Raw genomic sequence first — 26,014 nt, 5'->3', positions numbered from 1 at the left:
GCTACATAACCAACCACTGCAATTAATGATTAATACGGCGAGCCGTTGGCGGTTCATGAGCCGTCTATTTTTTGCCCTCCTTTTCGAGCTCGCTGACAATGATAGACTCGATAACCTTGAGGTCAATTTTGTCTACCTGTGTGATCTTGGTTTGCATGGAGGACAGCTTTTTCAACTCGTCCGGAAGCACGTCCTTTTCGAATGAATAACCCTCGAATTCACTCAAAGCCTGATTCACAACCTCAGAAAACTTGGCTGGATGTGCGGTAGAGAGCGAAATGTACTTCTGATTCAAATCATTGCCATCGTCGGCAATCTTTCTAAGTGCAGTAGCCACTCCGACAGCTGTGTGAGGATCAAGGATGTAATCATTGGAAGTCTTTGCGTATATTTCCCTGATTGTTTTCACTGTGTCCTCATTCGACACTCTGGAAGAATCCAAGCTACCCCGAGCCAATTTCAAAGTCTCTGGAGAAACCTGAAAAACACCATTTGATGCCAAGTCCTTCATATATTGGGAGAGGATTTCACCAGTTTTCATGTCACTGTTTGAACCGCTGGTTCTTTTGATCATATACCACAAAAATCTTTCAAAGTTGGATGAGACACAAATGTCCATTGCGGGAGAGTAGGTCTCTTTGACTTGAGCTTTGTCGTACTTCCCACTGTGCAAAAATCTATCGAGAATGTCATTTTCGTTCGTAGCAACAACCAGCTCCTCGACTGGAAGGCCCATCTCCTTAGCGTAAAATCCGGCGAGAATGTCACCAAAATTCCCACTTGGAACTATAAACTTCACCTTGAAACTCGACTTTTCAGATTCAGGAAGTTGCCTAGAAAGCTGGAAATATGCGTAGAAGTAGTAAGTCATCTGAGCCAATATTCTAGCCCAGTTGATAGAGTTCACTGCACCAACGTGGTACTTGTCATTGAATTCTTTGTCACCAAACACTTTTTTCACGAGGTCCTGGCAGTCGTCGAAAGTACCGTTAACTGAGAGAGTGTGGATGTTGTCGTCCAAAACAGTGGTCATCTGGCGCTCCTGCAACGGCGAAACCCTTCCAGTTGGGTACAAGATAAACACAGAAATGTCTTTCTTGTTTCTGAGACCGTAAATAGCGGCAGATCCAGTGTCACCCGAAGTAGCACCCACGACGGTGATTATGTCTCTCGATTCGTTTTCTTTCTTAGCGGCATTCTTCCTAGTCAGGAAAAACTCAAATAGGTTACCAACGAATTGTAGGGCAACGTCTTTGAAAGCGTAGGTCGGTCCGTGAAATAGCTCCAAAAGATATAAGTTTTGGTTCGAGTCAAGAGGAACCAGAGGCGTAACATCCTTGGATCTGAAGGTTGAGTAGGATTTGGTAATCAGGCTCTTGAGGTCATCATTTGAAATCTCGGACTCTTTGATATAGAGTCTCATGATCTTGAACGCAAGTTCTTGGAAAGAGAGTTCTGACCATTCTTTCAGGAACGAATCATCGAGTTTTGGAATCTCAGCCGGGATAAAAAGCCCCCCATCGGTTGCCAGACCGGTGATGATGGCCTCCTCGAAAGATACACTTTGCTGCTCGGAGGAACGAGTTGATCTGTAGGACATGCTAGAAATAAAAAAGATACTTTTTTATGAGTCAAGACTACCTTACCTTACTATAATCGTGGGGCGAGCGGTACCGGGCAAAAATTTTCTTGCGAACTCGAAAAGTAATTAAAAAAAAAATAAGAATCTTAGCTCCTACCCGGGTTCGAACCGGGGTTATCAGAATCAGAATCTGAGGTGATACCACTACACTATAGAAGCTATTTCTTGACAAGGACTTTCGTTACTTGTATAAGTATAACAGCTTAGCTACTTATTCCATTCGGCACGGATTGCTGACATTTTCTTATCTACGATAGCTGTGCAGACGTTCGCCAATAATCTTGGATTTTTATTGTCGAAATACACAGCATTATAGTTCTCGTGCATGATGCCGTTTTTTAAGACTCCTAAAGCAGAAAGTCTGATATCTCGACGGTGCTGGCTCCTCGGGGACGCGCAAAAGATCAAAGATCGAGTATTCAACTTGCTCTTTCAGGAACCGGCGGTTAATAGGCGCGTTCGTGGCTGCAAGTTTTTCTGTATGATAAGATTTTCGGGGTCCACGTTGATCGTGCCGTGATAAGCCGTCAGTAGCAACATTTTTGCGACCCGTCAAAGTATATAATCAGCTTGTTATTTCGAATGCTTGGGGAGGTGTAGCTTGAAATGGAGAAACAAGACTCGCACGATATCGCTGTGACATTCAGCAAGTACCGGGATGTTGAGCGCCCGGACATCATCAACGCAAAACTTGTGAGCTCTGATAATGAACTGCTTGCACAGATCGGGTACAAACAGGAATTGAAGCGTAAGTTTTCCACTTTACAAGTGTTTGGTGTGGCCTTCAGTATCATGGGTTTGCTACCATCCATTGCCAGTGTCTTAGCTCAAGGTCTGACTGGCGGCACTATCACTCTCGTTTGGGGGTGGGCAATCGCATCCACATTCGTTCTCCTGATTGCAATCAGTATGGCAGAGCTTGGAAGCAGCTTGCCAACGTCAGGAGGCTTATTCTACTGGACACATTTCTATGCTCCGAAGAAGATCAGGGTGTTCCTTTCATATTTGGTTGGAAACACAAACTCGGTGGCCCTGGTGGGTGCCTTGTGTTCCGTGGACTACGGTTTCGCCGGCGAAGTTCTCGCTGCCGTTTCTATTTCGAAAGATGGAAACTTTGATATCACCTCCGCCAAAACATATGGGGTTTATGCGGCCTGCGTGATTTCAAACATTGGAATAACATGCTTTGCCTCCAACTTTGTGTCAAGACTCCAGACTTTTTCCATTGTGTGCAACCTGGGACTCATAGCTCTGTTTTTCATTGCCTTGCCAATTGGTTGCAAGGTCAATGGTGTTGGATTCAATAAGGGCTCCTTTATTTTTGCGGATAACGAACAACTAAGTGGTTGGACTCCAGGATTTAACTTTGTGATGAACGGATTTATGCCCAGTGTCTGGACTATTGGTGCGTTCGATTCGTGTGTCCATATGTCTGAGGAGGCCAAGAATGCATCCCACGGTGTCCCTATTGGAATCATAGGGTCTGTGTCCGCGTGCTTCGTTCTTGGATTTTTCATCTGTATCGTCATTGCTGCCTGTATGGGTCCAGACGTGACGGCTATTCTGGATTCCAAATTTGGGAGCCCAATCGCCCAGATTATATACAATGCGATGGGTAAGAATTGGGCCATCGCGTTTATGTCGCTGATTGCCTTCTGTCAGTGGCTAATGGGAGCATCCATTCTCACTGCTATTTCCAGACAAATTTGGGCTTTCGCCAGAGACGACGGTCTTCCTTTTGCTCCTATCGTTAAGGTGGTCAATAGAAGGCTCTCGACCCCTATCAGAGCCGTGTTCTATGGTGGAATCCTAGCCTTATTACTGGGGTTGCTTTGTCTTATCGGAACTACCGCAGCCAACGCCTTATTCTCTTTATACATTGCGGGAAATTACTTTTCATGGGGTACCCCGATCTTTCTGAGACTCACAACAGGGAAACACAAGTTCGTGCCAGGAAAATTCTATACGGGTGACGTGATCTCACCAATAATAGGCTGGATAACTTGTGCGTTCATTGCTTTCATCATCGTTTTGGTGATGTTCCCCGCCGAACCTACAGTTTCCTCATCAACAATGAACTATACGGTTGTCATAACGCCAGGATGTATGATAATTGCCACTTTATACTATTTGGGTTATGCAAAGGGAAAGTACCAGGGTCCAAAAAGCAACTTGTCAGAACCTTCAATTGTTCACGAAGGTGAGAAGATCAGGGAAGACGAAGAAGTCTATCTGGTGCATTCAATTCAAAGCGTGAAATCCAGAGCAGATGAGAGGAACATATTGCGGGCAATCAAATCTGGCGAACTGGAGCCTGTCATTTCCTTGACTCATAGAGTGGAAGAGAAATCCGACGTTTAAATGTCTAGCATAGCTATATCTATATAAATTGATGAGACTAACATAATGTATTATAATTTCGCACACTAAATATGCCCCGATTACGCAAAGTCGTCAATTTAAAATACACCATAGATGACGAAGACCCCCCCTTGGACTCTAAAGACCAGTCCATCATAATTGAGAACCTTAGGGAAAATGTGCCCTTCAACAAGTCTCGTCCTCGAAATAAACTGGACGATAGTTTTGGCAAGGTGCTGCATTTGTCTCAGGCATGCTTTGCTGCAATTAATCTTATCCTCATCACTCATCCACATTATCGGCGTGAAAATCCGATAGTCAGCTGTTTTACTTGCGTGACCATTCTAGGGCTCTCGGTACTGATTCATGTCGAATTTATCAGACCTCGAGAGCTAATGACGAGGTTTACTAACATGCAAATACTTATCGCAGTTATGGCGATCTCGGCGACAATATTCCTCATCAGCATTCGATTTTATACCGGTTTTCTCGATATGCTCTTTTTCGTACCTTTCCTTTCGTCACTAACCTTATATTCCTTCGTCAGAGACGTTGGAAGCTTAAGTCAAGATATTTTGGAGTTGGAGAGATTGAAATTCAACTATAAAGAGGCATGAACCAGGATCTCATCACAGAGCGGCTTCGTGATTGAAGAACTCGATCAAGAACACTTTGATGGAGTCTGGATTTCTATGGGACTTGTGCTTCGACCAGAACCATTTCATATTCTTTGCAGAAACTTGTTTCAAAAACCCAATTACCAAGTCCCGTCGTCCGGATAATTGGTCTTGTGTTTGCCTTTGAAGTGACTCTTGAACAGAGTACATCAACTCATATGATTGCTGTATTATGGAACGAGAATAAAAGCAAAACACCAGAGGGAAATCAGATTCCAGTTGCAGGTAACTACTAGCCATGAGATAATTGAGATCCTCCATTAACAGCTTTACGAATTCGCTATTCGATGGGCAGAGACGATCGTCATTGATGTAAATATGAAAAACAATTTCATCCAAGGTGTATATTAATGTGTTGTTGAGCTTTGCGATTTCGTTTGCATTATTTTTGAGGTCTTGATACATTTGCCGGTTCAACAAATCGTCTTTAAGTACTATAGAGCAAGAAGTGGTTTGAAGCTTGTCCTGCTTGAGGGATGTCAGATACCCTAGCTGCGGCCATATTCTGCCCTGGAGCAGACAATGTGCAATCATTTCGCAGGCCACGGGGTGTCTTCGGGGATTCAGACTCTGGCCATCAAGAACCAGATCGAACGACAGCTATGGTTAGTATCAAAGCAGCTGATTACATACTTTCATATTGGTCAAGTTGGGTAAATACAACAGATCCATATTCTTCGTATCCAATCCTTTTATCTCAGATTCTGCCGGGCCTAGTTTCGGACTGCATGTGTAGAAGGTTTTCATATATCCATGCTGGAACTCAAGACTTATGTTACTGCTGAAGATTGTCGCACTGTTCATATGTGAGATTTATTACACTTGTTAAACAAAATAAATATTCCCCCACATACACATAGTTATTTAAGATCTCCTACTCATGTCAACCTTATGGTGAATCAGAACGTAGTTCAAATAGTTCAAACACTGCCATAATTCTGCTGTTCGCGGCCCGGTAGCGTGACTCCAGCATATCTGGTATGTGTATCGTGCGGATAGCAAGATATGATATACCAGCAATGTATCAGAGCTGGCAAAAAGCCAAGGAAACATAGAGCAATGTTGATCCAGAAGTCTGCAGAACAAATACCGCGTTTGATAGCGACTGGAACAAACGGTAAGAAGACCCCAATGAAGGCCAATAACCAATCTCTAGCGTGCATGTCTGTCTGTAAGTTTTTCTACAACTTTTTATGATTTGGACCCCAGAAGATTGCTATAAGGCAGTGCAATAATATATTTTACTAGAATACGGAACAATAGAGCGTCATTTATTTCAGCTTTGAAGCATGCTATTGAAGATTTTGTGACACAACAATTCACAGAACCCTGGATTACGCATCTCCATTTCATACATGACAGTTTTTAACTGCTCGAGATTTTTTCTGAAACGTTGTGATTGTGATTGATGGCTGATGCTATCAAACGACTCGCGGATCAAATTATTGTAGAAATATTGGCCCCGGGGGTCAACGTTTTCTTTTATGGAAAAAGATTCCCTAGATCCCTTTATTGGGTAAGTAGTGCTGTTGCTGACCCTTTGGCCTGAAGTCTGTGGTCTTGACGTCCTTGGATGTTCGGACCGCTGGTTGTATAATGGTGAGGTAGAAGGGGTGACGGCAGTATCGGGTCTCAAAATGCTATTTTCGTGAATACTATGCATTTCATTCTCATCCATAACCCCAGACGACCCAACAGAAGACGAGGAGTGGTTTCCATGGTTGATTCGCAGAGACGTCAATTTGACTGTTGGATCAAAATCCCAATGGATATCTTGGCCACTACGCTTCTCTTCAAAATTCAACGAGAATTTGGGTTTTTTTTTAAATCTTTGCATCTTGGATTTCTTCTCAGTAATTAGCGGTAGCATGGGGCTGTATCTACTTTTGACCTTGTAGAGAAACTTCGTTCTGAGCAAAGTTTTGGCCGATGGTCTTCGGCTGGGCTCTTTGTTTAAACAGTCTTTCACAAATTGTTTCAAGTAAACACTGTATTCGTCCCCTGTTAAAACAGGCGCAGGACGATCAGGGATCTCAAATATTGCCCGCATTGGCTCTTCATTAGAATAGGGAGGGAATCCAGTTACCAGTTCGATGGCTGTGATACCTAAAGACCAAATGTCGACTTTTTCGTTATAGCCATCACGTCTTAATATTATCTCAGGAGCCATCCAAAATGGGGTACCGACAAATGTCTCCTTCTTGTTCATAGTCTCTGTGAGCTGTCCGCTCACACCAAAATCAGCCAGTTTGATTTGCCCGAGATCCGTAACCAAGATATTTGCTGCCTTCACGTCTCTATGCACTTTGTTCATTGAGTGAAGATATTCCAAACCGCGAACGGTATCACGCAAGATATAAGCAACAATCCTCTCGTCTAATTTTTTGAAACATTTGAGAAAGTCAGCACAGGATCCAGCGCCACAATACTCCATAACAATCCACATGGTCACATCTTTAATGTACGTCTCATGGCAGTTTGTGATATATGGAGACTTGAGTCCTTTCAAGAACTTGATTTCCTGAATCAAAATAGGAATGTCGTCCTCTGACTTCTCGAGATCAATAATTTTAACTGCAACCACTTGTGAGCTCTTGACAAGTTCCCCTTTGTACACGTCTCCAAAGTTGCCCCTGCCGATACATTCACCAAGACGGACAAGGTTCATCGGGTCATGTTGATCAAATTCGAAAGCGCGGTCGGCTTCCTCATGCATTGAGAACAGTAAATGGAGGTAACTTTATTAAATATTTAACGCCTTGCCCAATTTATTTTCGCTCCCTAAAAATAATTTCAGTTTCTCATCTTCTTTTTGAGCAAATTGAATTTATGCTCCTTCGGCGTGGATTTCGATGTAGCGGCTGTTTGCACCAACAGCTGGGTATTAGTGGTTTGGGTAGAGTTCCCTTTGAAGCGGTCAATTTTTGATTGCCAATAATCCAATGCTTCGTCGGACAAGCCTATTACATTCTGAACTTTGTCTCCACATTTTGTTCCATTCAGAATGAGATACTCAGCGAGATCAAAAACCTTTATGGATTTATCTTTACCCTCTAAAGAGGGATAATTCAGAGCATACTCCAAAACAGAAAATGCAGGGGGCTCCAAATTTGAGAGCTGATCAGCAGGCTTGTACAATTTCAAATCGCGATCAACCCCGAGAGCAAAACTTCTGCTTATTTCAGGAATATTATGAGTTCGTACACCATGGATCAAGAAATCAGATGCCTTTGCAGCGTCTTTCCGATTCACGTACTGTTTCGCTGCATACTTATCGGTAATAAACCTGAGTCGTTCTTTATCATTAGAATCGGGGCTGATGTGAGATTCTTTGGGCAGCAGCTCCTCATATATGGCATTAATTGACCTGTTGTTAATGTACTGCAGAAGTTTATAGCCTTCCTGAGTAAAAACATCCAGTTTGAGTGAGCGAACCTTAGATATGGAAGTCCCAAGCGATCTGTGGCAAGACGAGCATTTCACACAGAAGATCACGAGCAGATTCATAGAAATCCACTCAACTGACTCCGTTGATCCACATTCACTGCAGCGAGTATTACTGCTATCGGCCTTTTGAACCATGCGCAGATTCTCTAAGGAAACAGATGACACTCTTCTCTGCCTACTGTCAATTTGTAAGGACTCTTTTTTCGGCCCGTTGCTCGAAGACTGTATCTCTTTAGTCTTGCTAGCGTTCACAAAAAGCGGATCATTATTCAAGTCACCCTTACTCTTATGGAAGTTGATTTGTTGACCTGCATCATATAGCGCTTGAATCCAGGAATCGCGATCTTCCTCCGAGGTTGCTTGGAAATAGTGTTCTATCCCAGTACTAGTGATGACCCTAAAACAGTTTTTGCGCTTTTCCATATCCAATGGTTTGATACTTGATAGAGAAATATCGATAGGCTCGTTTCGTCTTGAGGTGCCTTTTCGCCAGTCCATGAACTCGGAAAGTTTACCGTTGTTGAGCACAACCCATTGCTTGTGCCAACCAGATTTTCCTTGGCCTCCTTGAGTAAACAGAATACCAGACTTGTTAGGACCCGCAATTCCATGAATCTTGGATAGTTCTACATTCAATTCAGCCATTGAAGAGGCACGTTCCACTGCTGCTCTGATTTTCTGTCGCTGCGATTTTGAGGAGCTGTATGCATTGATGAAGGAATTTTGGTGGCTGCAAAAGTCTAAAATAAGGTCCACAAGTGTATCGAAAAGAAAAACAAAGTAATCAATCTTGGCCAATTCAAAGCTTTTTCTTTTCTGAAAAAGTTTATCATCTTTGGACTTGCCCGAACTGAGTAACCTCGAAAGCCAATCGTAATACTTTTTGCTTTCATCCTCAAACACTCTTTTCTTGGATGCCAAAGATGATTCTAACCCGGAGAGCTTATTAGTTGACGAGAGTCTGGATTTCAGCTGCCTTATAGCAGACTTGTTCTCATCCGTTAGGTTCTCAAACGAGTAAAGGATAGATTTGTCAAACTCACAATGGTAGAAGCTTGGGAAAGTCGATTCAATGACACTGAAAGACTTTATTAGCGACGCTCTAGAACTGTAAAGTTGATTGGATAAGGATTCATAGCTGATTAAAAGGTCATTTGTGGACCGTATTGCTTGCTTTAGTTTCGTAATTTTGGTTTCATAATCATGAAGGGTTTCTCGGAAGACGGGTCCGTCTTCCAAAGATATTGGGAATGGATTCGCCGAATGGTCTGCCAAGTTTGCAGAATCGATTATTTCGGATTTTTGTGAAGGGGCAGCGTTTGACGTATCGCTATAGAAAAAGACAGAGAGTTTGGAAAGGGTCTGGTCACCCTCCATTAATTGCAAAGTAAACTTTCCGTTAACTTTCGGGCTGAGCTGAATGATCATTCGGGTAGAATTTGTTTCAATCGGATGTTTCTTACTTTTATTATCTGCTTCAGTAGATTCAGTCAGGCACAGATTGGAGCCCTTCAAAAACTCGGCCTCAACATTGCGAAACGAGGACGGAAGTTTCAATAGAAACTTCGAGCGATCTTGAATGAACTCCATAGGTGCTGATTGTGATATATTTTTTGCAACTAGGTCGATTTCCACCGCCCGCTGTGTCTGCGTCCTGAATGTCAATTTCGTGAGCTTCGACGAACCGCGATTAACTTGAACATCGCTCAAAAGTAATGATACAAAAACATCCATATCAAGGACGCTGTGATTGAGTACTGTATAGAACGATGGCTAAACAATGTTCAATGCAATATTTTTTTGGGTGGGAAATGATATATCCCGTTCAGATTCCGTCGAACGACGCGACGACAGGTAGCCAAAGTTATATTTATTGCGCTGAGATCTGACCTTACAGCTGCCTCAAGGCTATACACAATCCGTACGGAAGGTGCAGACAGATACTAGCAACACCAGTCAACAGGTGTGCAATTTGAGGAAAAAACCGGTACAATTAGTCAGGTCTAACGCGCTAATTACGTAGAGTAAACCGCCCATCTCTGCAAAAAAGGAAGAAACGCAAACAGATTCCTGGTTAAACAATAGACAAATTAGCTTGGACAACCGTTGACATTAGAGAAGGAAAGCACCTGCTGCAAGAGCGGCAGCTCCAGCAGCGTAAAATGAACCATGGGTTGGAGCAACACCCTCGTAAGTTGAGACTGGCGCGCTGCTGTTCGAATATGGACAGTCAGTGACAGAAGAATCGCATGAAGTAACGGTGACCGAAACAACTGAAGTTTCGGTGGTAGATTCGGTGACACCAGTAGATGCAGCGAAGGCAGAGGCAGCCATAACGAACACGGTAACGAATTGCATTGTTGGATTGTGAGATGTTCTGTGCTTGCAACGAACGGTATAAAACTTGATTATTCAGACGAAAGAAGAGAAGTCGAAAAGGTAAATAGGGAGGAAGCGTCAATTTATAGTGTTTGCCGCACCCTGCAGTGGGGATTCATCATTCGCTGCTGTCAAAATACCGCCCAGTGAATTGGCAACTCAAGTAAGCTAAAGACGCCAGATGTTGCCACCATTTGGTTTAAGCGCTGAAGCATTCATGAATATATTTACCAATGTAAATATTTCGGTTGGATTCTGCATCTACAATTGCAATAGCAGCATGTTATGCCGACTACAATTTATCGCTTTAGGAAATTATAATGCAACTCAAAAATCACTGCGTAAGCGAATCGGACTAATGAGGAGGAGCATTTCAAAAACTCTCGTGTTTGCTGCCTGATGTGTGCAATTAAAGCAAATAGAGCAATCAAACTTATTGCTCAGGAAATTGGAGCCCCTCAAGCGCCTTGGAGGTGCGTCGCCTGAGACAAACACAGCGACGTTGCATGAGTTATTAATAGCATTAATACAACTCTTTTTGATTCCCAGGGAAGCGACGGATAGAGAAGATTCCTTTGAAAAAACCGCAATTTCGTAGTGATACTTATCGGCATGAATCAGATAATCAAGTCATTACCGACGCGTAAAATGGGTCCTGATATTTCGGTTTCCTGATCGAGCGAAAAATTTCACGACTGCAAGTCTGATCGAACGTTTTTCAAGTTTTTCGATTTGAATCCCACCCAACATTATGAGAAGCATAAAGTGTGTGGTTGTTGGAGACGGCGCAGTCGGAAAGACTTGCCTTCTGATTTCCTACACCACGAACCAGTTTCCTCAGGACTACGTGCCAACCGTTTTCGACAACTATTCCGCTAATCTGATGGTTGACGATGAGAGAGTAACGCTCAATTTGTGGGATACTGCAGGCCAGGAAGAGTATGACCGATTGAGACCTCTTTCTTACCAACAAACCGAAATTTTCATCATCTGTTTCTCCCTTGTGGAACCGACATCCTTTGCCAACGTGAAAAACAAATGGATCCCAGAAATCAAGCATCATTCGCCGAAAAATGTTTTAATTTTGCTTGTGGGCACCAAACTGGATTTAAGGGATGATCCACATGTTCTCGATCAACTGGAGGAATATGGACAAAGCCCGATCAGCTTTGAACAAGGTAGAAAACTAGCAAATGAAGTTGGATGTATAAATTACATGGAATGCTCAGCTGCTTCGCAACAGGGTGTCAGCGAAATCTTCGAATATGCAATCAAGGCAGTCTTGCATCCTCCCACAGAGGAACGGAAGGTGAACCAAGCAGCAAATATGAAGCAACATACACCGCTGCCTGCCCAACCAGTTCAAAGGAAAGTCAAAAAGAGCAAAAAGTGCACTATTCTTTAAAGACACAAATCACTGCTTAAGATAAAGATCGACAAGCTCCACGACATAACCGGTTTCATCACTATTTATCAATCAGTTGCTGTCTCGAAGGATGGACCGTTGAACCGGCTGTCAAGGGCTCGTCCTCATTAGTCTCAGCGTTCGAATTGCGCTTTTCCAACTCATGCTTGTGACGTTTCGCTTCGAGTTGTCTGCGTCTCTTCTCAAGCTTCTCGTTTTTGGATTTGATTTTGGTGATTCGCTGTTTAGAGTTCCCTCCGCCACCTACTGTCAATTCCACGTTTATCTTTCGATTATTCATAATTGTATGGTGCATCTTCAGAGCTGCTTCCACTCTTTTAACATAATCCTCTGTTTCGGTTTCAAATTCCAAAAAAGCTATGCCTTTCTCTTGACGAATTCGAATTTTATCGGGACTCGAGCTTTGAAAGTGTTTCTGGAGATCTTCACTCGACACATTATAAGGCAAGTTCCCTATAAAAAGAATTTTGCGATCTTTCTTCCCCTGTTTCGACTTTCTTCTGCGGGTCTTCTTTTTCTTCTGCTGCTCATTCTTGGCCTCTTGCACTTTTTCTAGTGTCTCAGCAGCTTTTTCAGAGTGTTTAGACTTGAACTGAAGCGCTTTCACTTGCTTTTTCGTAAGCCTTTCTGACATTGAAGATCAAACAATTTTTTTTTAATAGGTTAAAAAAAAAATGCCAAAAATACAGATAAAGCTCAAGGACCGGGATAGGGCCGAAAAGCTACAGGCAAGCAAGAATGTGAAGCAAGTCGAAGAAAATGGTAATCCGACAAACCACGATAGAGTTACTGAATTGAAAGATCGTTCTGAATCGTCCACGGAAAACAAAGTGGAAAACGATCAGCTAAAGGACAATCTGGAAAAAGAATCTCGTGGACGACGGCTCTCTGATAGCCAAGAGGAGCCTCTTGTTGAAAATGAACCAGGTCTCTCATCAATAATAGGATTTAAGGACTTTGGGTCAACTAAAAATAAGAAAGTGAATGGTAATGCCGCTTTTGGTGCCAAAAAATTACCTAGGACTGAATATCGCCAGTACATGAATCGTGAAAAAGGATTCAATCGCCCACTTTCGCCACCTAGGAAGAAGAAGAAATGAGTTAATTCTATTTATTATTCATTAGCAGCTTGGAGTGTTCGTCATAGAGTGCATCATATTTGGATTTCATGCTTGCATATGACTCTCTCAGCTCTGCCAATTCGGATCCCAAATTCTCCTTATTTTGCTTGACACTTGAGTCAACTCCCGTGAAATTGGAGAACCACTTCTGTTCCGATTTAACCGTGTCTAAGAAGTTGTCAAGGTCAAGTTGTCTTGAGTTTTCAGAGTCAGTGAATTTTCTATGAACCTCATGTTTTTGGAGGTCCAAGTCCTCCACAAGGTTTCTTTTGAGGACCGGAATTGTTCGCACAGCAGTCTTCAGCGCAGAATTGCTAACAATATTCGCCTCCATTCTAAACAATTTCAGAGTTGAAACGGGCCCAGCAAGCTGTTTCAAAGTGCGCACAGTCTGTTTTGTAGCCACGTCCAAAACTAGAACTTTTCCATTACTATCGCCAGTAACGATTTGAGTGCCATCGAACGAGACTGCAATTCTGGTCACTGGATTTTCGCCAATCTGATGGTTAGTGAATGTCTCGCGCAGATCTATGTCGTCTTTCAAAGTGATGATTTTACCGAAACCACCAACTTGCTCCCATATCTGTGTTTGTGGAGATGCTTGAAACAAATGAACCATTCGAATCATTCCGTTTGCGAGCCCAATATATAGACATCTGAATGCCGGGTCTGCTGCGATGGAATGGATGGGTTGCTGTGCGACGAACGTCGTCACCAAAGCTAGAGAAGTCAAATCGTAACAGCGCACAGTCTGGTCTGCGGAGACAGACCACAGCTTGATGTCATTAATGAGCCCAGAACTTATAGTTATGTCAGTAACCGGTAGGGTGTGATCAGTGAATATAACGTAAGGTTTATGGGAGTCGGTCAGAATATCTAAAACTTTCCAAACGACAATTCTGGAGTCTGCTCCTCCACTTACGATATAACCTTTCGAGCACTTGACCACCCCAACAGACTGATAATGGCTCTCTTTCACTGCGAGAAGAAGACCAGAATCGAGTTCCCAGACGTATAAGCGACCGCTCACTGCTCCTGCAACCAAAAGCCACGATCTTTCAGAATTTGGATGTGGAAAGATTTCAAGACAGCTGACTTCCTCTGGCAATGGAATGGTCTGCTCTGGAGATTCCTTTCCATGTAAGTATACATGGATGAGTGCCTTGCCTTTGCATGCGACAATAACTTTGTGCTCACCACCAATGCCAGTGAGAGTTGTGCCATTAATGTTCGAGTAACACTGGCGATATTGACCAATGTGCTGCGACGAGTGAATACTAGACAAAAATCCAAATGACGTAGAATGTTTTTTGGAAGGGTCACCAACAGAGTTGTAGAAAAGAAGCTCGTCCATGCTGATCAATAGCTGGATAACTATTCTAAATAATTTTTTTTCAGGCTGTGTGTATTATTTATCCATCGATTTTGTGTTGATCCCTCTATTTCATTGATAGTATGCCACTCAATATTCTTGGCACTATACTGCTGGAAGGCACCGATAAAGTTCCCGGCTGGGACTATGTCAAAAAATATGGACCGCTCTTGCTTTCAGCAGGGCTTACAAAGTACTATTTTGGTGGATCAACTAATACATGGGAAAGAGACTTACATGGTAAGGTTTATCTCGTTACTGGGGGAACCTCTGGTATTGGTGCCTCCTTGGTGCGCGAACTTGCTAATAGAGGTGCACAATTGGTTCTTTTGACCTCACAGCTCAATGAAGATGGATCAGGAGGTGCGTGGATTACAGATTATATCGAGGATCTCCGAAACGACACGGGAAACCAGCTAATTTACGCGGAGCATTGCGACTTGTCGTCCTTGTATTCCATTAGAAAATTAGCGACCACTTGGCTTGATCAGTCTCCACCGCGTCGTCTTGATGGAATACTGTGTCTGGCAGCCGAAGCGGCACCGATTGGCAAGGTTAGAGAATCAAGTATAGACGGCGTTGAACGTCAAATGGCAATCAATTATCTTGGCCACTTCCATTTGCTCACATTGCTTGAACCTTCTCTCAAGGTTCAGATAGCTGATAGAGATGTTAGAATATTACTGGCCAGCTGTATGAGTCAATCCATAGGTGAGGTCGACCTGAACGATCTATTGTGGGACGTGAGAAAGTACCCTGCGAATCAGCCATGGAAGGTCTACGGCACATCAAAGCTAATGCTTTCAATGTTTGCAAAAGAATATCAACGGAGGCTGGACAGCTTTCAAAGAAAAGATGGAGAGCCTAACAATGCGAAAATCAATATTGTGAACCCAGGACTAGTGAGAACCCCTTCTATGCGTCGTACGCTCTCCATGGGTTCCGTTTGGGGTTTGCTGCTCTACTTGATAACGTATCCTTTTTGGTGGTTCTTCTTGAAATCGGGAGAACAAGGAATGCAGTCATTTTTGTTTGCACTTAGCTCGCCTGAGTTCGTTAAATTGCATGGTGGTAACTACGTCAAAGAGTGCTCGATAGTCAAAAAGGAACAACGCTCTGAACTCAACAACAAAGAGCTGCAGTCAACTTTGTTCGATAAAACTAAAGAGGTGATTGAGACATTGGAAAAAAGGTCTGCGATCGAACGAAACAGGCTGAAGAAGCAAAACGGAGAGGAAAACAAAAAGAAGGATAGCAAGAACAAGGATTTATCGAAGAAGGCACAGATACCAGAGACGGATAAACTAAGTTTATTCAAGTCGGCTTTCAAGAACCAGCCTGCACCCGCATTGTTGGGTAAACTTCCTCCGGATCAGGAAGAAAAGAAGAATGAGAGATTGAGGGGTCTGGATAAGAAACTCGAACAGAGCAAGAAATTGACAAGCCAAAAATGATTGGGTCAGCTCAATTTAGATAAGCGTTTTTTACCTCGTTTCCATACATAACCGAGATTTGATAAAATTGTATGAAAAATTATCATTTCTGGAGATCTGTAAATTACTCACAAACTTGACCTGAAATTGAACCTCAAAATGTTTTTTCTAAAACAATCATTTAGAAGCAAAAACTTTGTCAGGAGCATGTCGTCTGCGTTGGACTCTTCGAAGTTGAAGATCACCAAAACTACAGCACCAAAGACCAAGCTGCCTAATGACCAACTTGTGTTCGGCCAATCATTCACCGATCACATGTTGACTATTGAATGGACCGCAGAATCCGGCTGGGGGATTCCAGAAATCAAACCATATGGCAACCTCTCTCTTGATCCATCTGCTTGCGTTTTTCACTACGCTTTCGAGCTTTTCGAAGGCCTAAAAGCATACAAGGATAGCAAGGGAAGGATCAGAATGTTCAGACCAGACATGAACATGAAGAGAATGAACAAATCTGCCGCTAGAATATGTCTGCCTACTTTTGACTCGGAAGAACTCATTAAACTCATTGGAGAATTATTGAAAATCGATGGTGCTTTTATCCCACAAGAGAGAGGATACTCCCTTTACATCAGACCAACTATGATTGGCACCACAGCCGGTCTCGGAGTTGGAACCCCAGACAGGGCTCTTCTTTTTGTCATTTGTTCGCCTGTTGGACCATACTATAAGACGGGCTTCAAGGCAGTTAAATTGGAAGCCACCGACTACGCGACGAGAGCTTGGCCGGGAGGAGTTGGTGACAAGAAATTGGGAGCAAATTACGCTCCATGCATCAAACCTCAACTTGAGGCTGCTTCTAGAGGGTATCAACAAAATCTTTGGTTGTTCGGTCCAGAAAAGAACGTTACGGAAGTTGGCACCATGAACTTTTTCGTTGTCTTCCAGGACAAGTCGACAGGAAAGAAAGAGTTGGTGACGGCGCCACTAGATGGCACAATTTTGGAGGGTGTGACAAGAGATTCCATTTTGAGCTTAGCAAGAGAGAGACTCAGTCCATCTGAGTGGGATGTTAACGAGAGGTATTGCACCATCACTGAAATTGCCTCTAAGGCCGAATCTGGTGAATTGGTTGAGGCATTTGGTGCCGGAACTGCTGCAGTTGTGTCGCCAATTAAAGAAATTGGCTATAATGGCACGGCTATCAACGTTCCTTTGCTTCCTGGCGAGCAATCTGGTCCTTTGACCAAACAAATCGCAGACTGGATTGCTGAGCTGCAGTATGGGGTTGTTGAGAGCGACTGGTCCAGAGTTGTGAATTAATAAAATATATAAACGGATTAACTATGAATCACTTGTAGCCAATTAATCCGAGAATGACTGTACTCTTGTCTTGATTCACGATAAATTATTATTTTCGTGCTCCTCATAAATCAAAATGTTCGATTTTGAGTCTCACTTGAACTCATTTCTCAAGACTACATCCAAATCTTTCAAGCTGCTCTTTGTAACGAATAACCAGTTCGTGCTTCCAATAACAAACCGCATTCTTGTCTTGGACTCGTCATTCAATCCCCCTCATAAAGGTCACTTATCATTAGTAGCCAAGTCGCTAACACATAAACTAGGGGATGAATCTGCTGCTCACAGCAGCATGAACTCAAGGTCAGTGCTACTATTGCTCTCCATAAAAAATGCCGACAAGCCTCCACAACCTGCTAAGTTCGAAGACCGCCTTAAAATGATGTATCACTTGGCTCATGAAATCACAGACCAACTAGGAGTTTCTTGTGCTATTGGAATCACCAATTGCTCCCTGTTTGTGGATAAAGCTCTGACTTTAGAGGGGTACTTCAAGAAAAACTACACAGACCGCTTGAGCTATACCTTCCTGCTCGGCTATGATACACTTGTTAGACTTCTCTCTCCAAAATACTACGAGCCTCGTTCTTTACAAGATGCCTTAGGGAGCTTCTTCAATACGAGCGACTGTTTTGTATTGACACGGAACGACGGCCATGATTCTCTAGAATCACAGTTGCAGTACCTCGAGAGAATGAAAAAAGGGATGGTAGCAGACACACCTCCTACATGGGCTGACATGATATTCCTAGCTCGAGGAGATGCTGCCACGGAGAATATCAGCTCATCAAGCATTAGGGAAATCATTCAGTCTGGTAGCAATAGCTGGATCTCGAAAACAACACCAAGCGTAGCTAGTTTCATCACCGAACAGCGCCCTTACGACGACATCCGTACACCACCATAGCGAGTTATTTTCTAGACACGTCTTGTTTTCTGAGGTTGCGTGCGCTGCACAGAAAATTTCTGCGAACAACAATCTGGCTGCAATTCGCCACCCACTATTTTATCGTTGTACATTTCCTATTTGCACATTTTTCTTCCAGCAAATTTGCCACTCTGGTGTTTCAAAACTTGTTCACCAAGTTCTACCAAGTCAATTTTTAGCTGGTGCTCTACTCAAACCCCATATTTGGTTACAAATAGAGAGGTTTTAGAGTCTTATTTTTACCGAGCTTACCGTTCTTCTGGACTACTTAGTTGTTACGTTCAGTTGTGCTTGTGCCAATACTTTCTCCTGATTGGTCGGTATTAGCAAGGAGGCTGTCAAAAGAATTCGTGTCAATAATTTCAAAAAGGAAAGCCTTTTTGTGCAAGGTACACGCCCAAAATGGTACTTTCAGTTAAAAGAGGATCTTCTGTGAACACAGATTTCGATAAGGAGAATCACCCTGTTTCGTTTCCCTCTCGCAAGAAGCACTGCCCGTTATCCTCGAATAAAGGCAGCTTGCTCTACATCCGTAGTTGCCAAAACTCATCGAGTGAAGATGAGTCCTCTGAAGACGAAGCTTCGCGAAAGCCAACAACTCTCAAAGATAGAAACAGGCTAAGAAATAAAAGAAGGAGTCACAGAGAGCTTCTGAAAAACTCTCTGTCATCAACCATGATGGATTCAAAGTTATCGAAAGCTGTTAGTCAATACAGTGATGACGAGCAAGAAGAGAAACGTGATAAGAAGGAGGATTCCTCTGAGAATACCGCAGGTCACAATTCTTTCAGTAGAAGAAGCTCGACAGTTTCTTCTCCTCTCAATGTAACTCAGTCACCGTCTCTCGATATGAGTCCAAAGTCAAGACGGTGTCTTCCAGAATCTGATTTTGCAGCAAGAAGTCGTTGTTTTGAATATCTTGTTGGTGCTATTGATGAAGCATGGGCAAGATATTGTGATGCCACTGCAGTTGATGAGGATGAAGTGTATGGATTTGACGGCGGAAATGGTATTCCGCAAACTCCTACGTCGATTGCAATTACCTCTGACGATGAAGAAGGTTATAAGTCTGAAATTTCCACGAACACAAACATTACAGAATATGAAAGCGATTATCCCGCCGAAGTCCCAAAATCGACAACTCGTCGCGTATCTGAAGTTCCTGAAAATGTTCGTTTGCAGCAATTGAAGGATAGACTTATCAAGACGAAATACTATCTGCAGGACTACGTTGACTCAGACGATATCAATGAGTGTTTACTTTTTTGGAAAAAGTGGGATTTAATCAAATATGCTACCATTGAGTTGGTTGAAGATGACGATGACGATGAGGTCATCGAGTCTACTATCGATGAACTCGAGAGTGGACGATATGTTTCTTCCATCGGTGCATAAAATAAGATCATCAGGAAACAGAACAGTGATGTTATGTTTCAACATTGTACACTATGGGCTTCCTTATATTTATTTGCGGTTGGGTGAGGTGTTATTACAAGTTGATGTTTATATTTACAAACAATGCTTCAGTAATTGTTTGAAATGAGTTCAATTCTTATATTTTACAAATGGCTGAATGGCATTAAGTCAGTGTGTTCATATATAGTTGAAAATATCTGTACATTAGGTTCCAATACAGACATTCTCTACTAGAATGTCTTAGTTTCAACTCTTATGAATTGAGATGCATGTTTTTAGCAAAGCTATAATGCTTATATTAAACTGGAGTCTTGGGCCTTAACTGTTCAATTTCGTCATCAAGAGGAATATTGGAACCCAGACTTGCGATTTCCTTTTTGTACTTCAATGGATCAAAGTTATCAAGCATGACATCTGGGCTCAGGATAACCCAGCCTGGCCTCAGTCTGACAGGGTGATCAAGTCCTGTCTTCGATGGGACAATGTGCAGCCGTTTGGTGGAAGTCGAAAAATTCTCCGCCACTTGGTAAATCTGTGCTGGAACGGCCGAGTTCTTCGTGGAATCATTTTCAATGGAAAGATCAGTATTTATGTTGCAGTGAATAAGGTTCTTGTCCGATGATCTCCGCACAGTTCCAGTAATACACATCCAACAATGCCATTGCATTTGTTCTAGCAATTGTTCTTCAGGGATGAGTGAATCAGTGGGATAGAACGGCGAATTTTTGTCCACGGGGACGAACACAAGCTCTTCTGATCTCCTGAACTTTTTCGTCCATGTGCCCGTGTTTGAAAGAAGTTTAGAAAGCTCGGATATTTTCTGGGTGGATGCCCATATGAACAAGAATCCTGGTTTAGCACATAGTTTGTCAATCGGAAGTTGCGAGATTAAGGGGTATAATAATTGATTTTCGGACAATGCACCAATCATAATGACATCAAATTGTAAATTTTCTTCGTAGATCCATTTGTTCAGAGTATCAACTATCTTTTCAGGTTTGACTCTTGAGCCATAAGCTCTAGTAGCATATTTCATAACCTGTTGCTCTTTTAGTCTGATAAGCTTTTGCAGCTTAGGATATCCTTCAACAGGTTGAATCGCATTTCTTACATATTTCACTGGAAGGACGCCCGAATGAATATAATGGTTTGAGTAATCATTCTTGAAGCATGAAACAGAGTTTTTGCTTTCATTGTTTTGTTTACTGTTGGCGTTCCCTTTCCCTGTCCTATTGTTTGTCTGTTGTGGATTCAAAGACGCTAAAGTTCTTGTATTCTTTGAATATGAATCTTTGGCGGAGGAGCGGGTTGCAACAAGCCTATGGCCATCACCTGGCTGATGTGCTATTAATTTTTCAGCATTATAATCTGATCCCTGCCATCCTTGAAGGTTTGATAGGTAAGGATATCCTGAGCGTGAACCCACGGGCTTCATAAAAGATGTATTATTCATTCTGATATATCCCACTTGAAGGATTGCTCAGTAAATGTAAGGGCGCGTCGTTGGATCCTTCTTATAAGTTACAAATCAGCGAAAGTTTGTTGCACGCTTGTTTTGAAACCTTTAAAAGGAAATTTTGATACTCCAAAAATCAGTTTGGTTCTGAATCACACTGTTTCAAGATCTGTCAAATGCTCAATTGGGTAGGAACTCTCTATTTATATTTAGTGGATGTTTCAGATCTCATATCTTGCTTTTCACTTGATTTAATTTTTAACACGGTGCACAGCCTTCGTATCCCTAAAAAGGGCAACCACGTTTTTTTAATCCTAACATGAAAAGCCTGAGTGCTTCGCCTAACACGGCTGGAGCAGAGCAAACAACCCGGCGCCCAACTTCTTCAAAATCTAGGTTTGTGGTCGCAAACCAGAAGAAACAAGACTCGAGTTTCCAATTTTTGATCGACAATGTTCAGAGCTCTACCGTCGGCGTGTTGAGAAAGGTGAGTTCTGTTCCGCTTGACACTAACGGCATTAGTGTGATGATAACAGCCTGAACGAGCTATACATATCGTTGAAGCGCTTAAACCAGAACTTCTCTGCGGGCCTGAAAGAGCGGTATGAATCATTAATATTGAGCGGTATTTTGGAATCCCGTGTTGGGGTGGTCGCGCTGCGTTTTGGAGACCATTTGGTAACAACAGAGTTGTGCTCTCTGTTCTTCACTGTGCTGAAGAATTTTGAGCAATTTCATGACACAATGGAAGAGAACACCTCTTACATTTGCAAAGTGGTCGAGAATTTTGTGTCCGGTTTACATGCTGCACCAGATTCGAAGCTCTTGAAGTGTTCTATCCTCCTTGTAGCCAGTATCATGCAAACTTATACTAAATTCCCAACACTTGCAGAGCGATGGTTTGAAATCAAAAAACCAAACTCAGACCCTTCTGATGCATCAAAAAAACGATTCCCCACATTTGACTTTGTTCACAGGTTCATAAACTCCACAATTTATCCTCCACCAAGCGAGAAATTCACGCTTCGGTATCGGGATATACTGTTGGGTAACCTAGCTAGGCTCATAGATGTATCTCAGCATGCACGTCTCTATTTCACCGAATCCCAGCTGTGCGAGACACTCCTAAAATACCCTTTATCTTTACGAGAGCAGGAAAGCGAAAATAGACTGAGAAGGGATCCAGTAAAAAACCAGGTCACCACAGAGCTATTCACAGAAACTCAGGAATATCAGCTTTACGTTTCATCTCTCAACTATTATCTTGATATCATGGAACTAAGCAAAAATCCCGACTCGAAGAATCATTTCTTGCTGGTACTAGGCGACTTCTTTGAGAACCTGCTAGTTTACCACAATATAAACAAAAACAGTACCATAGTATCCATTCTATATGAGGGACTGAAAGTAATAGCTGAAAAACCGACATTAAAATCCTGCCATACTTTGATGACCGCTATCATCGCGAATCCTTCATTTCAGTCTATGGTTTGGTGTAGTCTCTTATGTTTCAAGGAATCGGAACTAACAGGAACTATTCAGAAAGCTGCTTCCAGAGTCACTCACAAATACACTCTTGACTTTATCAAATTTATCTATTCAAGTTCATCTCCGACGGTCCAAAATATGGTTTTCGTGAGAGCCCAGCCTTGTTCTGAAAAAGAAGAGTCTTATTGGTTTTTGTCTAACGTCAGTCAAATTTATTCTCGGGAAGAGGACATTCTCTTGGTAGCTACGAAAATGAAGCAGTGCTTTGATACCGCTTTACGTTCTAGAAAGTCGATCAAGAGAGAAACCTATTTGAATGAGGAGTCACTATTCTATCAAGCGCTTGTTGTAAGACTCAACACTTTTTACTTATATGATGCAACAGAGAATAAGCATTTTTTGAGTTTAATAATTACGATAGTTCTCGATCTGGGGGGAACTCCCTTGGACTACGAGGAATCATCGTTGCTACTTGCATTAAAGAACCTGATATTCACCTCCCAATTGGTTTCCACGACGAAAAAGAAACTCTTTACAATCGACCCAGAAGGGCTTTGCTTTCCGTATGAAAAAATTCCATCTCTGTTATCGCTTCCCGATTTGAAGCATTGGATATATGATCAGAGAAAGAGCTCTGCGAAACTGAGAATCATAGCTAAGATCTTTCCAATGAACCAGGAATTGCTTCGGAAACTTCTTCTCGAACTCTACTGCTATAAAAAGGTATTAGCGATTGGAAAGTAGAAAGTTTTCTTTTTTTACGATTTAGACCGATCATGCAGCCCCAAAATAACATTCGCCAAAATCATGTACAATAACAATTGCTCCTCAGATATGATGTGCATAATTTTTTAACAAATCAAGGAATCAAAATGGTTCTGGCCTGCAATCTTTGCATAAAGAGGCCATCATACAGATTTGAACAAGAGAAGTTCAGGCGAAAAGCGCGTTTAACCGTTGTTTGCCCTTATTCTCCTAAAAACATATCGGGCTGGCCCATCAAGGGCGGGTCGACGCATATGCAGGGGACGTGCCGTTAAGGCCAAGATCTAGACAAAATCACACGTTGAGTGAAGAAGCGGAAGAATGATATGATGTAATATGATGTTAGGGAAAACTATAAAAGCCCCTCCCATCTCCTGTTATAGAGCAAATTGTTCACTCAACAATGAAGGTTTTCACTCTTTTGACTCTTGCACTCACTTCATATACTATTGCAGCTCCATTTGAAGCTCAGGACCTGGGGGAAAAATTCACTCAAGCTTTGAGCTATGTCGAAAACAAGTATCATATCAGCATCGATATGGACGACTTTGAATGGCTAAGAACTGGACACAAAGCTACAGGTGACTTCACCAATAGCCAGATTCCAGTTTGCACTGACTCTAGTGGTCCGAAAGCCATGAATACTTCTTCTGCTGTTAACGCAAGAACTACCTTGTCCACCTCGTTCTTGAATGCTACTCGCAGTTCGGAACCTACTGGTCAGAAGTTGTCTTCTTCAGTTGTTTCCATTACCGCAGCTAGTGTTGTTGAGTCTCCCACCTCTCAAAGTGAAACTTCTGCAAGCATCTCCTCGAGCGGTTCTCATACCGGTAGAGGCACCTTCTACGAAGTCGGCGCTGATAACTGTGGAACATCCAGCACCAACTCTGACTTGGTCTGCGCCATTTCCCATTCCCTTTATGAGACTTCTGTCAATGGTGAGGATATTTCATCCTACTGTGGAAAGACCATCACTGCAAACTACAACGGAAACTCTGTTACGGTCAAAGTCGTTGACTCTTGCGAGTCATGTGGAGACAATGATTTGGACTTTTCTCCAGCTGCATTCTCGAAGCTGGCAGATCTGGACATCGGCGAAATTGAAATCACCTGGTCTTGGGATTAAGATACATTATAAGCAATGAAAGATAAATAAACATACCATACTTTTACCTATAATCCGAGAGTAAACTCTTTGGCCCATTTTTCGAGTCCGGATGCTGGAGCAAGCAGACCCTTTTGTCGAGGAACATCTTCAATTCTGTGGTAGGAATTGAGATTCTTCCTGAGCACAATCTGGTAACAGGTAGCAGAACCTTGTCTGGCGATAATTGTGGAGTAAGAAAGGAAGTACTCCCAAATTCTGTACCATTTGATACCGTATTTTGAGATCACTTCCTCTCTGTGGGCCAGCCAGTTTTTGTACCATCTGTACAATGTAGCAGAGTAATGAACACCAATGTTGTCAACACTAACCGTTTCAAACCCAGTTCCTTCCAAAGCAGATATCACAAAATCTAGAGGAGTTGAAGCGTCCGCACCAGGAAAAATGTACTTGTTCATGAACAAGCCCCATATCAAGTCTTCGTACTGCCATGATTTTCTCAATCCTGCATACTGCAAGAAGAAGACACCATCGTCATCCAGCATATCATAAACTTGACGCAAGAACGAGGAGAACTTTCGGACGCCAACGTGTTCCGCCATTTCCAAGCAAGTGATCTTGTCGTACTTCTTGCCCTCCTCTTTGGGCATTGGTGAATCTCTATAATCACAGCAGACAATGTGGGATTGGTCAGAAGATATACCGTAAGAAGCTAGCTTCTCATTACCGTATTTGGTTTGGTTCTTGCCCAACGTGACACCGGTAACCTCTGCTCCGTATTGAGAGGAAGCAAAACAAGCAAGCGTACCCCATCCACATCCGAGATCAAGCATCTTGTCACCTTTTTTCAAACCAATCTTCTCACAAACGATTTTCAGCTTGTTGTCTTGAAGTTCCTCAAGAGTTTCATTTCTTTCAATATCTGTGATGATACCAGAGGTGTAAATCATTCTTGGGCCCAAGAACCAGGAGTAGAAGTCATCACCCCTGTCGTAGTGATCTCTCACTTGTTCCTCGTCCTGGGACTTAGTATGCATGATGACTTCTGGAATCATGCCAAACAAGAAAAACTTGAACAAGCTCAAGGTGAACCTGAACGAAGCCCAATCGTGCCTGTATTCCATGACGTCCAAAGCGTCACCCTTGAATGACACTTTTCCTTCAAAGTAAAGGTTGTGGAAAGTCTCCATTGGAATTTTGTGCTGATCCTTGTACTTGCTCTTCAATTGATCATCATGGAATTCAAGGTAGTACTGGACACCCATGTTCGGCAGCTTGACTTTTTCATTGAGCCTTGGGGAATAGGTTGACAAAACAGTCCACCAAGCCATAAGAATCGGAATTGCTAACAATGCGAACAAAAAGACAAAACTGTACAAGCCCAATCCAAGACGTCTAGTGACATAGAAAGGAACACCTAACATAATGGACAAGAGAATCCAGTTGTTGAAGTGCTTGGACCCTGCACCATCAGCCGGCAATGGCGCATTCTTGATAGCTGGATACTACTTGGTTAATAACCAGAGACCAAGACACTCACGTTTGTGGTTCGTAGACCACAGTTGAACTGTTCTAACTCCTTCATTGAAGACATTGGAAAGAAATCTAATAATAAGTTACCACCTTTTTTCGAACA

The 26,014-nt window shown here is 42.5% G+C and overlaps 20 protein-coding genes across 20 annotated transcripts; 11 read left to right on the top strand and 9 right to left on the bottom strand.

Moving 5' to 3' along the window:
* Window positions 1-64: 64 nt before the first annotated feature.
* On the bottom strand, window positions 65-1,600 carry KL911_003699 (uncharacterized protein; the record flags this gene model as incomplete). Its single annotated transcript, XM_043198907.1, has 1 exon — window positions 65-1,600. One exon carries the CDS (start codon window positions 1,598-1,600, stop codon window positions 65-67), a length of 1,536 nt encoding a protein of 511 aa, XP_043053483.1.
* Window positions 1,601-2,248: 648 nt separating this feature from the next.
* On the top strand, window positions 2,249-4,003 carry KL911_003698 (uncharacterized protein; the record flags this gene model as incomplete). The annotated part of the gene is made up of 1 exon (XM_043198906.1): window positions 2,249-4,003. The coding sequence occupies one exon, from the start codon at window positions 2,249-2,251 to the stop codon at window positions 4,001-4,003; it is 1,755 nt and encodes a 584-aa protein (XP_043053482.1).
* Window positions 4,004-4,074: 71 nt separating this feature from the next.
* On the top strand, window positions 4,075-4,620 carry KL911_003697 (uncharacterized protein; the record flags this gene model as incomplete). The annotated part of the gene is made up of 1 exon (XM_043198905.1): window positions 4,075-4,620. One exon carries the CDS (start codon window positions 4,075-4,077, stop codon window positions 4,618-4,620), a length of 546 nt encoding a protein of 181 aa, XP_043053481.1.
* Window positions 4,621-4,632: 12 nt separating this feature from the next.
* KL911_003696 (uncharacterized protein) lies at window positions 4,633-5,214 on the bottom strand (the record flags this gene model as incomplete). Its single annotated transcript, XM_043198904.1, has 1 exon — window positions 4,633-5,214. One exon carries the CDS (start codon window positions 5,212-5,214, stop codon window positions 4,633-4,635), a length of 582 nt encoding a protein of 193 aa, XP_043053480.1.
* A 742-nt stretch (window positions 5,215-5,956) lies between these two features.
* On the bottom strand, window positions 5,957-7,396 carry KL911_003695 (uncharacterized protein; the record flags this gene model as incomplete). Its single annotated transcript, XM_043198903.1, has 1 exon — window positions 5,957-7,396. One exon carries the CDS (start codon window positions 7,394-7,396, stop codon window positions 5,957-5,959), a length of 1,440 nt encoding a protein of 479 aa, XP_043053479.1.
* Window positions 7,397-7,473: 77 nt separating this feature from the next.
* On the bottom strand, window positions 7,474-9,861 carry KL911_003694 (uncharacterized protein; the record flags this gene model as incomplete). The annotated part of the gene is made up of 1 exon (XM_043198902.1): window positions 7,474-9,861. One exon carries the CDS (start codon window positions 9,859-9,861, stop codon window positions 7,474-7,476), a length of 2,388 nt encoding a protein of 795 aa, XP_043053478.1.
* Window positions 9,862-10,239: 378 nt separating this feature from the next.
* Window positions 10,240-10,485, bottom strand: KL911_003693 (uncharacterized protein; the record flags this gene model as incomplete). The annotated part of the gene is made up of 1 exon (XM_043198901.1): window positions 10,240-10,485. One exon carries the CDS (start codon window positions 10,483-10,485, stop codon window positions 10,240-10,242), a length of 246 nt encoding a protein of 81 aa, XP_043053477.1.
* A 772-nt stretch (window positions 10,486-11,257) lies between these two features.
* KL911_003692 (uncharacterized protein) lies at window positions 11,258-11,911 on the top strand (the record flags this gene model as incomplete). The annotated part of the gene is made up of 1 exon (XM_043198900.1): window positions 11,258-11,911. One exon carries the CDS (start codon window positions 11,258-11,260, stop codon window positions 11,909-11,911), a length of 654 nt encoding a protein of 217 aa, XP_043053476.1.
* A 61-nt stretch (window positions 11,912-11,972) lies between these two features.
* KL911_003691 (uncharacterized protein) lies at window positions 11,973-12,566 on the bottom strand (the record flags this gene model as incomplete). Its single annotated transcript, XM_043198899.1, has 1 exon — window positions 11,973-12,566. The coding sequence occupies one exon, from the start codon at window positions 12,564-12,566 to the stop codon at window positions 11,973-11,975; it is 594 nt and encodes a 197-aa protein (XP_043053475.1).
* Window positions 12,567-12,606: 40 nt separating this feature from the next.
* KL911_003690 (uncharacterized protein) lies at window positions 12,607-13,032 on the top strand (the record flags this gene model as incomplete). Its single annotated transcript, XM_043198898.1, has 1 exon — window positions 12,607-13,032. One exon carries the CDS (start codon window positions 12,607-12,609, stop codon window positions 13,030-13,032), a length of 426 nt encoding a protein of 141 aa, XP_043053474.1.
* Window positions 13,033-13,039: 7 nt separating this feature from the next.
* Window positions 13,040-14,407, bottom strand: KL911_003689 (uncharacterized protein; the record flags this gene model as incomplete). Its single annotated transcript, XM_043198896.1, has 1 exon — window positions 13,040-14,407. The coding sequence occupies one exon, from the start codon at window positions 14,405-14,407 to the stop codon at window positions 13,040-13,042; it is 1,368 nt and encodes a 455-aa protein (XP_043053473.1).
* A 101-nt stretch (window positions 14,408-14,508) lies between these two features.
* KL911_003688 (uncharacterized protein) lies at window positions 14,509-15,879 on the top strand (the record flags this gene model as incomplete). The annotated part of the gene is made up of 1 exon (XM_043198895.1): window positions 14,509-15,879. The coding sequence occupies one exon, from the start codon at window positions 14,509-14,511 to the stop codon at window positions 15,877-15,879; it is 1,371 nt and encodes a 456-aa protein (XP_043053472.1).
* A 186-nt stretch (window positions 15,880-16,065) lies between these two features.
* KL911_003687 (uncharacterized protein) lies at window positions 16,066-17,181 on the top strand (the record flags this gene model as incomplete). Its single annotated transcript, XM_043198894.1, has 1 exon — window positions 16,066-17,181. The coding sequence occupies one exon, from the start codon at window positions 16,066-16,068 to the stop codon at window positions 17,179-17,181; it is 1,116 nt and encodes a 371-aa protein (XP_043053471.1).
* Window positions 17,182-17,296: 115 nt separating this feature from the next.
* Window positions 17,297-18,127, top strand: KL911_003686 (uncharacterized protein; the record flags this gene model as incomplete). The annotated part of the gene is made up of 1 exon (XM_043198893.1): window positions 17,297-18,127. One exon carries the CDS (start codon window positions 17,297-17,299, stop codon window positions 18,125-18,127), a length of 831 nt encoding a protein of 276 aa, XP_043053470.1.
* A 423-nt stretch (window positions 18,128-18,550) lies between these two features.
* KL911_003685 (uncharacterized protein) lies at window positions 18,551-19,543 on the top strand (the record flags this gene model as incomplete). The annotated part of the gene is made up of 1 exon (XM_043198892.1): window positions 18,551-19,543. One exon carries the CDS (start codon window positions 18,551-18,553, stop codon window positions 19,541-19,543), a length of 993 nt encoding a protein of 330 aa, XP_043053469.1.
* Window positions 19,544-19,862: 319 nt separating this feature from the next.
* Window positions 19,863-20,999, bottom strand: KL911_003684 (uncharacterized protein; the record flags this gene model as incomplete). The annotated part of the gene is made up of 1 exon (XM_043198891.1): window positions 19,863-20,999. One exon carries the CDS (start codon window positions 20,997-20,999, stop codon window positions 19,863-19,865), a length of 1,137 nt encoding a protein of 378 aa, XP_043053468.1.
* Window positions 21,000-21,339: 340 nt separating this feature from the next.
* Window positions 21,340-21,561, top strand: KL911_003683 (uncharacterized protein; the record flags this gene model as incomplete). Its single annotated transcript, XM_043198890.1, has 1 exon — window positions 21,340-21,561. The coding sequence occupies one exon, from the start codon at window positions 21,340-21,342 to the stop codon at window positions 21,559-21,561; it is 222 nt and encodes a 73-aa protein (XP_043053467.1).
* A 203-nt stretch (window positions 21,562-21,764) lies between these two features.
* On the top strand, window positions 21,765-23,252 carry KL911_003682 (uncharacterized protein; the record flags this gene model as incomplete). The annotated part of the gene is made up of 1 exon (XM_043198889.1): window positions 21,765-23,252. One exon carries the CDS (start codon window positions 21,765-21,767, stop codon window positions 23,250-23,252), a length of 1,488 nt encoding a protein of 495 aa, XP_043053466.1.
* A 424-nt stretch (window positions 23,253-23,676) lies between these two features.
* KL911_003681 (uncharacterized protein) lies at window positions 23,677-24,399 on the top strand (the record flags this gene model as incomplete). Its single annotated transcript, XM_043198888.1, has 1 exon — window positions 23,677-24,399. The coding sequence occupies one exon, from the start codon at window positions 23,677-23,679 to the stop codon at window positions 24,397-24,399; it is 723 nt and encodes a 240-aa protein (XP_043053465.1).
* Window positions 24,400-24,446: 47 nt separating this feature from the next.
* Window positions 24,447-25,802, bottom strand: KL911_003680 (uncharacterized protein; the record flags this gene model as incomplete). Its single annotated transcript, XM_043198887.1, has 1 exon — window positions 24,447-25,802. The coding sequence occupies one exon, from the start codon at window positions 25,800-25,802 to the stop codon at window positions 24,447-24,449; it is 1,356 nt and encodes a 451-aa protein (XP_043053464.1).
* Window positions 25,803-26,014: the final 212 nt, after the last annotated feature.

The sequence above is a fragment of the Ogataea haglerorum genome, assembly GCF_019207285.1.
Source record: "Ogataea haglerorum isolate 81-453-3 chromosome Unknown 81-453-3_NODE_10_length_422072_cov_98.086364, whole genome shotgun sequence".
In the NCBI taxonomy this organism is placed as follows: Eukaryota; Fungi; Ascomycota; class Pichiomycetes; order Pichiales; family Pichiaceae; genus Ogataea; species Ogataea haglerorum.
Note: the sequence above shows the minus strand (reverse complement) of the source record. Positions and strands in the feature narration are given on the sequence as shown.